This window comes from Leopardus geoffroyi, chromosome A2 (assembly GCF_018350155.1).
Source record: "Leopardus geoffroyi isolate Oge1 chromosome A2, O.geoffroyi_Oge1_pat1.0, whole genome shotgun sequence".
In the NCBI taxonomy this organism is placed as follows: Eukaryota; Metazoa; Chordata; class Mammalia; order Carnivora; family Felidae; genus Leopardus; species Leopardus geoffroyi.
The window spans coordinates 168,767,764-168,780,711 of record NC_059331.1 but is presented as its reverse complement, the minus strand read 5'-3'; the positions used below and the strand labels follow the sequence as shown (position 1 = coordinate 168,780,711).

General features: G+C 54.0%; 1 protein-coding gene across 5 annotated transcripts in view; it reads left to right on the top strand.

The window, feature by feature from the left end:
* The window catches only part of PTPRN2 (protein tyrosine phosphatase receptor type N2), an 809,741-nt gene that overhangs the window by 359,629 nt on the left and 437,164 nt on the right, over positions 1 to 12,948 (top strand). For 4 of the 5 annotated variants that reach the window (XM_045496337.1, XM_045496333.1, XM_045496336.1 and 1 more), the window contains one exon: positions 660 to 746. The exons of the other annotated variant lie outside the window; for it this stretch is intronic. In XM_045496337.1, the coding sequence (XP_045352293.1) occupies positions 660 to 746 (87 nt within the window). The remainder of the gene's footprint in view (positions 1 to 659; positions 747 to 12,948) is intronic. 5 annotated transcript variants of the gene reach the window in all.

Here is a 12,948-nt window from a genome sequence, read left to right as displayed (position 1 = left end):
GGAATATTCCACGAAATGCCACTAAGAGGGTTTCACAGGCAAGGCACGAGTTACGGCACTGTGTGCTGGGATTCAGGGCGTGTAACGGGAACTCTTTGCTCCACGGTGACCGTGGAGCCGGCCGTCCTGCAGGCCCGGGGCACGCTGTCTTGGAGCACGCGTGCCCCTTTCGGGGGTCCCTGCGGGGCGCCCATCGGTCTCACTTTACCTTCGAGTGTGGCCCACTCGCTTTTCTGCCATTGGCACATCACTCATTGTAGAGACGAGTCCATTTAAAAAATGTGTGCTTCCTTTGTCCTGAAATTTGATCTTCAGCATCTGCCTCCCTCCGTGTCCTGTCTCTCCTCTCCTTCTCGTCCGCCCTCCCCTCCCACCCTCCCTATTACATTTTTTATTGAAGGCTGAGATGAGCCGTCACTGCATCATGGGCCCATTACGCGTCTAACAATTCCATTTGCACTGTATTGTTTGTCTCGTCGCTGGGAAATTCGGGTGATTCATCATGCCTGAAGACGCACCTGATCCCGGCTGCCCTGAGAGCCTGGCCACTGTGTGACGGGAATACCGCAGGCGCCACGGCGGGGGCACGGGGGGACGTGCGGCTTCTCAAGTGTTGATGAGTTCCATTTTGTAACGCTGCCCCCCGCTCTCCTCAACAGCCCCCTGAGCCCAGAAAAGGGGAAGGAGCTGATGGAGGGCGTGGCGCAACTCCTGGAGGTGCCGATGAGTGTCTTCGCAGACATCGTGTGAGTGTCGGGTGCGGGGCCCTGGGGTTTTATTCTCTGCTCACATCAGGTTCCGTTTCATAAATTGGTTTGCAAGGGAAAGAACTGTGTGCCTGGGGTTCTTGTTAATTATATCAGAGAGAAACAGTTCAGGGAAGAAATGGAAAGGAAATTCCAGGTGGGTTTGGTAAGTTATTTAAGCGCAGAAGGAACTGGAGTGTAATTGTGAAAATTATAATCTCCTGGAAAGGCAGGGCCCCCTGGGGCCGTGGTTCTCAGCCCTGCTGCACCTAGAATTGCCTGGGAGGCTCTAGAACGTTCTGGGGCCTGTGCCCCACCCCACCGCAGATGAGTCAAAGCCCAGGGGATGGCACGTGTCCGTGAAAAGTCAGCACTTACTGAGTGCCTACAGACCTGCCGGGTACTCGCTGCACCCAGGGGAAGAGCTGGGCCACCCCAGCACCGCCAGCCTGTCTGGTCATCAGTGGCCCAGCTGGGGCCTGGGGTGCTGACACGTGGCAAGTCCACAGTGTGGGGCAGGACTGCACAGAACGGGGCCGGGTGCCTGGAAGTGGAACAAATGGAGTAAGTGAGAGCAGGCGTGGACAGACCAGCATGTCCCAGCTGGGGGGTCTGGACTGGAGGTCAGTTCAGAAGGCAGCGTCGGGACGCAGCCGTGCGTGTGCCGTGAGCCACTCGGCCCAGAGATAAAGGGCTCGGCCGAGACATCTGTTGATGCGAAAAGCTGGCCCTGGGCCTCCGGTCCTGGAAATACGGCTCCTCTGACCGTCTGCGTGTCTCCTACTCTGTGGGGCTTTCCAAGATCTGTATCTGCTGCTGGTATTCGTTCCAAAGTTCGTCACCCTTCGTTGTGAGTAGGGAGGAGCCAGAAGTTGGGAGAGAGGGGCCAAGGCCAAGTCCTGGTCTGAACAGTGAGCCGAGATTCACTCCGCTGGGCTCCTTGCCACCGAAGACAGTCCGCCCGTTCTCTCCAGCTAACGAGGGCTCTTGTACCATCTGCGCACTGGCGAACGTGACCGTCCACAAGATGCAATGTTTCAACAAGGATCTACGAGCGCCAGGCCACGGGTGGAGCAGAGAGCATGAGGACAGAGCTGGGAAAGGCCGGGCTGCCCTGGTTCACGTGGAAAGGAAGGGACTGAGGCCGCGAGGTCCGGAGAGGAGGCGCCCAGCCAGGACGGAGGAGCTGCCTACAAGCAGGGGGGCTGCGTCCCGTGCCAACAGCCAGGGCAGCTCGGGGGGCCCGCAGGCCCTCGTGAGGAGCTCAGCTTTGCCTCCGTGTGCTGGGAAGCCACTGGACAGCTTTTGTCCGGAGAGTGTGTCTCTAGCTGCGCCCACAGTGAGTGACAAGGGACACGAATGGAGGCCCAAGTGACTTGGGGCCACTGAGGTTTCTAGGTGAGAGGTGGTGATGCCCACCCCATCCCGGCTGGGGTTTGAGCCTCGGAGAGGAAATCATGAATGTGGCCATAGCTTTGAGACTGGGAGTCACCATGTCTGCTAAAACCACACGCCGGCCCTCGGGGGGCAGCTCCCATCCCCTCCCGGCACCTCGCAGGCCCTTTAGGATTGTTCTTTGCCAAAGCACATTCCGTTCCACGCAGGATCCTTTGGCAGCTCTGTGCGGGCGTCCGGGCACTGCCCATCTGTATGTGGCCCTGCAGAAGGGGTGAGGCTGTCCAACTCGGGAGCTCAGTGTGAGCACAGCCCAGGGAGGCGGGCACTGGCCCTTTGCCCCCTGCATGGTCTCCACAGGCTGCGGTTAAACAGGATTGCACACACAGAGAGCCAGTCCGGACTGGTCCCTTCGAGGAAGCAGAGGGAGATTTCCTGAGCATGCCTACCCTGTCCCTGCCCGCACCCCACACATGGCTGGTCATTTTCGGTCTTCGCCACCAGACCCCAAGGTCAGGGGTCACAGCAGTCACTGACACGTGTTCACATGAGGCACCCAGCACAGTGACTGCACGGCGTGGACATGCATCCCATGACAGGGGCACCTGGGTGGCTCAGTCGGTTGAGCGTCTGACTCTTGATATCGGCTCAGGTCATGGTCTCACAGTTCGTGGGTTCAAGCCCCGCACTGGGTGCTGCGCTGAGAGCACGGAGGCTGCTGGGGATTCTTTCTCTCCTCTCTGCCCCTCCCCTGCGTGCGCATACTCTCTATCTCTCTCTCTCAAATAAATAAATTTTATTTAAAAAATAAAAAATTAAAACAAATGAAAAAATAAAAATACATACATTTAAATGCCCCCATACCAGAATGAGGGATGGTACGGTGTGGGCCTGGCACCCACACTGCCCTCAGCAGCAGCGGGTCGTTCCTCACATTCCTCATCCCTCCGTCCGCAGGAAGGGACAGAGTCTGGCCTGTGCTTCCTTAGGCCTTGGAACTTCACCTGCTGGCGCGAGGGCTCATGTGCCGCTGAGGGAGTAAATGAATCGGTGCCTCTGTCGTTACCGTTGAGAATGTCCCGGGAGCAGTCAGGGCAGGAAATAATAAGAAGGATTTGCATCTCCAGGAGGAGCTCGCAGCCGGGGTGGGCTGCACAATTGGAGAATGTTATCATGGCTCAGGCACATTATTGAGAAAATTAGACAAAAACCGGAATCACACGGACAGACTTGAGAGTAAAACTTCGTCTGGCCCACTGGTAATGACTGGATTGAAGTTTCATTATTTCCTTTTGCCTTCATGCTGATTGTGTACCAGATAGAGGGCAGAGGTCCCTTCACTGGGGGGGCTTTGTGTTTCCTGGAGACTTGCCCCCCCGCCCCCCCGGCTTCTGGGTGAGAAGTCCGGGGTGTGTTTGCACCATGACCCAGGCTCAGGGCTGCTGATGTGGTGGGGGTGGGGAGGGGGGCATCCTCAGGACAGATGGGAGCACAGCGAGCTGGGAGCCCCAAGGTGGGTCAGGTGGGTGTGGCCCCGAGCCCACCGCCGAGGAGGGGCACTACGCCTGGGCCAGGCCAGAAGCCCACCGTGGCGGCCTGCTTCATCGCCCGGCCCCAGAGGCAGATCCCAGGGGACGAGCCCACTGAGCAGAACACGCGGGACTGAGCCTTTTACACGAGGCAGCTGCTGATGACGTCTCCATGACGTCCATAGGCAGCTACGGTTTGAAGTCCCCTCCTGGAGAGAACATGACACGGCTTTCCAAGGTCCAGAAGCATGTTTAGCCCTGGGTAGAGTCTGGATGCCATGTCCCCTGTTTCTACATTGCCCACCTGCCACCTAGATTTCTCCACATTCTCAGCAAGGTGGTCGGCTTCTAAGAGACTCTCAGAGCAGCTGCAGCAGGACCAGGGCCAGGGCTAGGCCAGGCAGACTTGGGGACTGGAGGGGCTTCTGGGGGAAGGGGTGTCAGGACCAGAGGGACGTCTGCTGGGGGGGGGCGTGTCCGGTGGGGGTGTGTCTCGTGGGGGGGAGTTCCTGTGGGGGGCATGTCAGGACTGGAGGGGCATCTGCTGGGGGGGGGTGTCCGGTGCGGGGATGTCTGGTGGGGGGTGTCTGGAGGGGGTTTCCTGTGGGGGGCATGTCAGGACTGGAGGGGCATCTGCTGGGGGGGGTGTCTGGTGGGGGGTGTCTGGAGGGGGTGTCCAGTGGGGGGGTGTCTGGAGAGGGTGTCCTGTGGAGGGCATGTCAGGACTGGAGGGGCATCTGCTGGGGTGGGGGGGTGTCTGGTGGGGGGTGTCTGGAGAGGGTGTCCTGTGGAGGGCATGTCAGGACTGGAGGGGCATCTGTTGGGGGGGGGGTGTCCGGTGCGGGGATGTCCGGTGGGGGGTGTCTGGAGGGGGTTTCCTGTGGGGGGCATGTCAGGACTGGAGGGGCATCTGCTGGGGGGGGTGTCTGGTGGGGGGTGTCTGGAGGGGGTGTCCAGTGGGGGGGTGTCTGGAGAGCGTGTCCTGTGGAGGGCATGTCAGGACTGGAGGGGCATCTGCTATGGGGGGGGTGTGCGTGGAGGGGGGGCATCTGGTGGGAGGACATCTGATGGGGGGTGTCCTGTGCAGACATCTGCTGGAAGCTGGCTGCAGTCCCTCTGTCCCAGGCCTGTACCTTGGGTCTGCTCCTGCCTTCAGACCTCAGACCTTCCCACACAAAGCCCTTTCGTGTTGGAGGAGGCTGGGGGCACGGAGGCGTTTCCAGGGAGCACCTTCTGGCCAAGCTGGTGGCCAGATCAAATCTTTTGTAAATGTCTTTTGCTACAGTCTCTTCCTTGCTGGGAAAACTGGAGGGTGGGCTTCCTGTGTCCTATGAGCCACATCTGACACCACCACCACCTTCTCTTTACGCCCTTGGGAATCCGGTCCGTGGCCGTCAAGTGGGTCCTTCCCTATGGCTGGAGATGCCCAGTCTTCCCTGCTCTTTATAGAGCTCACGTTTCAAATCTCAAGCTGGGCCTCCTGGTGCCAGAGCCTTCTCTGCAGCCCCCCATCTGGCTGGCTCACGTCTGTGCCACACCTCTGGATCTTTACTTACTGTGTGTGTGCTGTGAACTTCACTCTTCCCGAGGGGTGCATACCTGACCCAGCACAGTGGAGGCCTTGGAAGGGGGCTGCTGTGTGGCCACGGCTGTTCCTTGTTCCAGGAGAGGAAGAGGGGCCGCCACGCAAGCTGGCGCTTTCAGAGACTGTCTACGTTTTTATGGAAGTACCAGTTATACTTAATATGTTTTCTTAATGGTTATGTAGCTGTCAAATAAATTCCATTATTTCTTATTACATCATTAGAGACCATTAAAACGGCATTAGCATGCTGATGTAATTATGCCAGCAGACACACGACGGCCGCAGTCATGATTTTATAATCTAATCACGGCTGTCCACCGTGGTGCTGATTGATGCACGGGCTGCCTCCTCCAGCACCGTCGGGTGGGCGGTGCCGTGGGACCCGCCATACAAAGGAGACTCCGTAGTCAGTGGGGGCTGCTGTCGGCGCTCGTCCTGAGCCTTTGGATCAGCCCCGAGAAGGCTCGGATCAGCCCAGGGCACTGCGGGAGGCCAGCCTAATTCTGTGATCAATCTTCCTGTGTTCTCCTGATGCAAGAAGCGGTTTAGTTTCCCATCTGTGTGATTTACTGAATTGATGAAAATACAGTGCTCTTGTTTTCGAGACAGTTCCTGGAGGTGCAGTGGTGGGAACTCAGCACACTGACACTTTTCATTAGGATCTCCTTGTACAGGGCCGGGGGGATGCCCAGCGGGTCGATCCTGTGAGTCCCAGTGATGCTGAGGCCTACTTCATCCCTCCTTCCCATGCCTCGCACCCCCACCCGCTCCCACACCTCCCTCCACGGGTGCGAGAATCCGTGGAAGGTCCGTTTCCTGGGGCAGAATTGTGTTTATTTGGCTCCTGTCTGGTCTCTCTGATCTATGAAGACATTAAAGAGGAAGTTGGAGAAAGGGTCAGAGTGGCCTTCAGCTCACTGGGTTGGCCCCTTTGGCCTGTAGCCCAAGTGATGACAAAGCCATGGATAATTTGGGGATGTGCTGGGGCACTGCAAATTAACAGTGATAAAGATTATGTTTGGGGTCAACAACATCACTCACAGCCGAGAGCCTCCAGCAATAAAACCCGGAACCGTACGGAGCCTCCCGTACGTGGTGGCCGCACCTCTACTTACTGTGTCCACTGCCCACACGCTCTGGTGGTCACAGGTGGATGCTGTCACCTTCCTCCACCTGAGTCCAGGATTTCCTCACTGACGCCACCTTAGAGGGGCAGAGAAAGAAGGGCCTAATGTTCAGGGTCCTGTCTAACTGGGACGGGGCGCTGGCCGTGCTCTGTGTGCACCTTGCAGATGGCCGAGGTCTGACCGAGGGGCTAGAGACAGCTACACTGTGGGTTCAAGGGTGTGTCACACTATGACGAGACTGCCCCAGCCCTATCTTCAGACCGAGGATGAGGCCCTGGGGAGGGAGGAGTGGGTCCGCTTGAGTGAAGGGTGGCCCTTTCTCGTTGTAAGTAAATCCCTCTGCTTTGGGTGACGATGTTTGTATTTAAAGTATTGGTTGAGCCCTTTCCTGTTGAGAAATGACATCTCAGCTCAGAATAGGTTAAGTTATGTAGCCTTTCTAAACCTCAGGTTCCCTACCTGTAAAATGTGGATGGTCAGCACACGGTGTGGGCTGTGACGTGGGCCCTGCTCTCAGGAGGCCCTCTTTGGTTCCAATGCTCTTCTGTTGCCGTCCCCAAAGTCGTCATACGTTATTCTTCAACAGGGGCCCCGCATCTCCCTTCTGCGCTGGGCCCCCAGAAATCGCATAACCGGTTCTAAGGCTAATGGGATCTCTGCAGAGATCCTGTGAGACGTCCCAGAGCCAAGAGCTCATTAGGCGCTGCCTGCCGTGTAAGCATTCGGCTTGGCTAGCCTGCACCGTTCCGCTAGTATTTTTGTTGCTGTTACGGAGCTACTCTAACGGCTAACTGTGAATAGGTCCGATGGCCAAGAATAACCCTTTCCCCAGGCCTGCACGGACCCCCAGAGTGTGACGTGCTGGGTGGGTGGCATAGTTGTGTGTTGGACTAGACGTCCCAGGATTTAGGGCTCAGAGAGACACTGTTCTTCCTCCTAATAATCCCTTGATCCAGGAGAGGAGGGTCTTCATTTTTCCCAGGAGGCTGCTGTCCTTCAAGGCAGGGGCTGGGTAGCACTCAGCGACGCATCTTCAGAGCCTAGGATGGTGTTGGGCACGTACCAGGTGCTGAATATTTGCTCAGTGACTGACTGACTGACTGAAAACGAATCAGTCAATCTGGCCTAAGTTTGTATCCGTCTTTCCGCTGCCTTAAGGTGTTGGGCAAGCCGCTTAAGCTCGCCTCGCCTGTTTGCTCAACTGTAGGATGGGCATCGTGGCGCCTGCACGAGAGCTGTGGCGGGTTAAGTGCTAAGTGTGTGCAGACACTCAGCACTCGGTAGAGGGTGGCGCTCCATATATCGTAGACTATGAAAATGAAATGTTGTTTAAACCAAGAAATGCGTGAACACATGAAAAAAGTTACGCTGAAATAAAACGAAACACCGTGGTAAAATAGAAATTTTATTTATTGCCCGTGCTGCCAATGCTAGAATTCTCTGCTCAGCTTCTTCTCATTCTTCTCAGGAGAACAAAGTTGCGCTCATTTTCACTCACCCGCCTCTCTCTCCGGAGTCAGAGACGCTACGAGCACGCTAGCATCCTCACGACTACGGAGTGGGCAAGTCAGGACGCTTTCCTCAGGCCCCGTCCCGACGGGAAGGCTTTAACGTCTGCCAGGAGTCCTGCCCCTCTCGCCCGTGGGAACTGACGCCACAAGGAAGGACAGGAGAAGCGTACAAAGTGGCCCCAACCGGGAACACAGAGACTCGTTCCTGCATGGAAACCGGCCCCGAGTGTTGTGTCACGTCGTGGGCTACAAACCGGAATATGTGTGCAGGCCGGGCATCCAGCAGCCTGGGTGTCCAGAGAAACAGAAACAAACCAAGAAACAGAACAGTGAGCCTCGGTGCCAGGGGACGCCCCTGCCGAGGGGCCCGGCAGGCTGGGAACCCCCGTTTCCCAGGAGGGAGGCTCCTGCCCGGCTTTGCTGCAGCACTCGACAGCCAGCGGCTTCAAGTAAAAGCCTTAGCGGGTGCCGGGTGGCGGGGGGGCGCTCAGCCGGTTAGGTGTCTGACTTCGGCTCGGGTCATGATCTCGTAGTTCCTGGATTGGAGCCCCGCCTCAGGCTCTGTGCTGACGGTGCGCAGCCTGCTTGGGATTCTCTGTCTCCCTCTCTCTCTGCTCCTCCCCCACGAGAAAACTTGAGTTCGAGTTTTCAGGTGCTGCTTTTGTTTCTGAATGTTTGACACTAATAATTCAGTTATTTATTTGATTGTGAAATTCATGAATCCTCACACACCGTGGGAGTCCAGCTGCCTTGGAAGATATGTCCCCGGGGCCCGGGGCCCTGCAGACGTGTTGGATGCGTGCTCTCCGGTCAGATGGGCACCGGCCGTGCAGGCACCGCTGTGGGCGTATCGCAGGTTTCTTGGGACCAAACATGTCACCTCTCAGTTGTGGCCAGAAAACGATACATTGTTCTAGCAAGTAAGAATCAAGCAAATGCTTTAAAAGTCCAAAGGCAAAACAGAAGTATGGATTAATCTGTTTTCTTCCAAATGCTCCATGGGAAGAAAAGAGTGCCAGGTAAGGCATTCCCTAGTGACAGAAGGAATTCCCAAACTGTACGTAATCACACGGTAATTGCGAATGGGAGACACCCTGTAGTAAAGCAATTGCCCAACCCTTTAAGAAGATAAAGCATCATCAGTATTATGCTTCGATGAAGGCTTGTGTTAAGTTATCGTGCGGTAATTTTGTAAGTCTGTGTTTCGTCAAACAAATAAGAATTGATTTTCTCAGTCCCTCCTCTTTTGTGAACCCTCAATTTAGATATTTTGGAAAGCTATTGCCTGATGTTTGGGAGGCAGGAATATACAATTGTGTAGAAAGTATGGTAATGGAAAGTATGCTTTAGGAATATATGTGTGCGTTATTTTGCTATTTCATGGAATTCTAGACTTTTGTAGTTTGACATGGATGGAATGAGGCCTGCAAAGATGATTCTGTAACAGCCAGACATGAACTCGTTTTTTGTTGGTTTTCTGTTCATGGCTTGGATTAGTCCCCTGCCAAACTGTGGAGTTAGGGACAGCTGACGAAAAAGACGAGGACGAACCTGGTGACCCCCAGAAACAACTCAGGGTCAGTACCAGTGTGAGGGAAAGAAAGTGTGAGCAACGTGGTTCTGGGCCCTGTAGCCAGGAAAGGACGCTGGTGAGGGCCACCCACCCGTCCATCGTCTGTCATGCATTCTCCATCCTCCACCACCCCTCCCGCTGCCCTCCCTCCCTCGACCCCATCTATCCATGTTACAGGTTTTACCCCAAATCCAGGATCAAATAGACAAAGCAGAGGCCAGTGCATTAAGCCAAGGCAGAATATGCTGGTAAGAAACATTTTAATTAGATATCGTGATCTTCTTTTTATCCCCCAAAAGTCAAGGGGATCTAGTTCCTGAGGTTTATCTCTAAGTACAGAGTTAAGGGCCGTTTAGCCGGCGTTAATAAGGAAAACTGTAGTCAAGTTTGTTGTCTCTACGTTAGACCTGATACAAATAATCCTGTGTCACGTGTAGCCTGTTATTATAGAGGAGAAACAACAGCCAAATTAAGTGAACAAAGTGGAACCCTCGACTGACGGGAATTTTTGTGTTCCACATTTTGGACACAGTGTTAACTAACAAGAAAAATAAGGTCTCACCGGGAATCACCTGCCTTCCCCATTCTCACCTGACTGGGTCTGGGCTCAGGCTGAGTCCAGTGTCTCATAACTCATAGGATTTGACTGTTGTGCGGCGAAAATTAACACGTAGAAGCCTCACCTGGTGACTCACGGTTATTAAGAAGATTCATTTGTCGGTATCTCGATAGTATAAAGACAGAGCATTAGATTCTTGTTAAGTGTCTTCAGTGATAAAAATAGGGGGAAAAGGGACTTCTAAAGAGTCCTCATTTAAAGAAAAGACCATGTAACTCTCACCCCTAACACTCGGGTTAATGGGGGTTTTGTTTGTTTCATCAGCCTTAAATGATAGGATGGGGAATTCTGGAAAAACAGCAGTATGTCAGTATTAAAGTGCTAGAAGCTACTTCTGTTGCTTGTTAGCATGTTCTGTGACCGTGTAACAGAAAGTGAGTAATTATCAATATTCTAATCGATACATAGTTCTCAATGTTGTATGATCATATGTTGTAGATATATGAGTGTGTCACATATTGACCAGGTTATAGCCACTAGGAAGCATCGAGTGGAAACACTGAATTTAGAGCTCAAGACCACTTGTGTCTACGACAGAGACCATCAGCTAGAACAGCAGGGCTGACGCACCCTTCACCTGCGTGCACGCACACCGTTTGCTTAAGTTGGTTGAAGGGAGTTCTAACTCAGTGAGTGCTGCCGGATCTCGGGGAGGTATCTTTTCCTATTCTTTCCAGCCTGACTCCTAACAATAATGTGCGGTTTTGTTCTCCTGATATGGTCTCCAGGAGGGGCCGCTGGAGCCTTGCCCCCCGGGGTTCTCTGGGCTGAGACCGTGAAGACTCTCTCTCCCTCGAGTTGGAAGGGTTTGTGTCTGGCAGGCGGGCTCCACCTGTCGGCATTTCTTCCACCATAAAGAGCTGTCCCCTCTCGCAGTAAGTGAATTTGACCCTCGGGAAGTCCGTGGTCCTGGAGGGAAATGGACTTGTGTGACGCGTGCTGTCAGCAGAGCACCTCATGGTCGGTCGGGTGTGCCGTGTGTGACCAGTCTGCCCGTAGCGACTCCGTGGCCGTGAGCTCGCCATGCTAGAGCCGTGGGGTCGGCGGAGAAGTGGCTGATCTTGCCCCTCGTCTCCACCATGTTGTTCCAGACAGGGGATGACTGCCTGGGTCGGGGGCGGCATGGCGTGCAGAAGCACTGTGAGCCCACGAAGGCCTGCGAGTGTGGACCTCACAGAAGAGGCTGGAGGAGCAGCAGACCACTCTTGATGGGTGGGGGCGGAGGACGATGGGGTCAGTTAAGGGGCAGGTGCTGTGCCACCCGGCCAGCCAGACACCCTCCCCAGATGCACATCATTGTCCCTTGCAGGTGAAAGGGAGTCGTGTGCTGATGTCACATAGCAAGGAAGGACAGGTACACAGCTGGGTCATAAGCCCCTTAAACTCTACGGTGTTAAATTGTAAAATGTGATAAAAACAGTAAGGTCATTGATGTGTGTGAACGTGCTTAACACACACTAGGAAGCACCGTAGATCCTATTTGTGGTTCGGTATTTGCAAACGTACCCGTAACCCCAAAATCAATATAGCGTTGTGTGGTCGCTCGAAGACTTGTTGCAGAGGGGTGAAAGTTTTGAGTTTCTCACCAGTACATTCCCAGCTGGGGTTGAACAAGGAGACACCTGCATTCTTACTTTGGCTCATATCGCAAACACGTGTCCTTTTCGCTGTCCAGCGCTACATTTTCTACATCTTTGTGCTTTTTGTTGGTGATTTCACTGTTTGAAACAGCCCCCAAGTGTAGTGCATCGTGTTCTTGTGTGCAAGAAGGCTGGGCTGTGCCTTAGAGAAAATGCTGTATTAGAAAAGCTCAGTTCAGGCATGAATTACAGTGTGGTAGGAGGTGAATTCAATGTTAAAGAGGCAATAAGTCTATCAGTGAGGTGTCTTTAAACGGAAGCACACGTGAAACAAGGTGTCATGTACACTGACTGGCTGGGAAAATGGGACCAGAGTCTGGGCAGAGCCCAGCCCTCTGCTTCCCCAGGAGCCCTGGTTCGGTGTTCCTTAAATCCGCACTTGTGTTGACTGTATAAGACATAACTCCGCAGATAGCAGGAATGTACCGTAGTGTGTTTCCAACGATTACTGGTTGAATCTGGATGAGAGTCTGAAAGTCAAAGAACAGAATTAGTTTCTCTGTTTTGTAGTAAAACATAGGTCTTCCCTTCTAACTTCATGTTCGTCTTTCTTTGCAACTGTTTCGATGATTTCTTCCTGATCTAAACACCAATTTTTTTGTATCAATAGAGTTGGAATATTTTGTTCTGTGTGAGAAACTCTCACTATTTATTAATAAGTGACTTTCTAAAAAAAAAAAAAAAGGCTTGTTTTGCAAGGCTCTAGGCATCTGTTTTATTTTTTACTTTCGGATTAAACAGAAATTCCCCCTTCTGTGCCAGCATTATGCATATGGGGCTATTTTCCCCAAGTATTTGGAGAAGCAGAGCTGAAGAAGGCGGTAAGGACAGCCCAGGCCACATGGTCCTAGAAGACAGTAGTGGCTCCTGGCACCTCACTCCCACCCCATAACCTGCTCACACCCTACTTATCCTGAACTGTTTGGGCGCAGGGAGATCCTGCCGATCGAGTGTGGATGTTGGGAATCCTGCTGCTGGCCAAATTCCCCGCTGCAACCCGGGGCCAGCCTTACAGGCAGTTTCTGAGGACGGCTGTGTCGGGCCTTCGGGGTGAACCTTTACTGCTCCAGGTCTGGGAGAAAGACTGCCCCTGAGTTAGGACTGAGGAGATGATACGTGAGATTAGGAGAATGCCTCAGGACGGTCTTGCTGGCCTCAATCTCCAGCTGTCCACATGGGAACAGAAGTCCCGGCTGGTGACCACGGCCCCTTCCTGAGGGCCC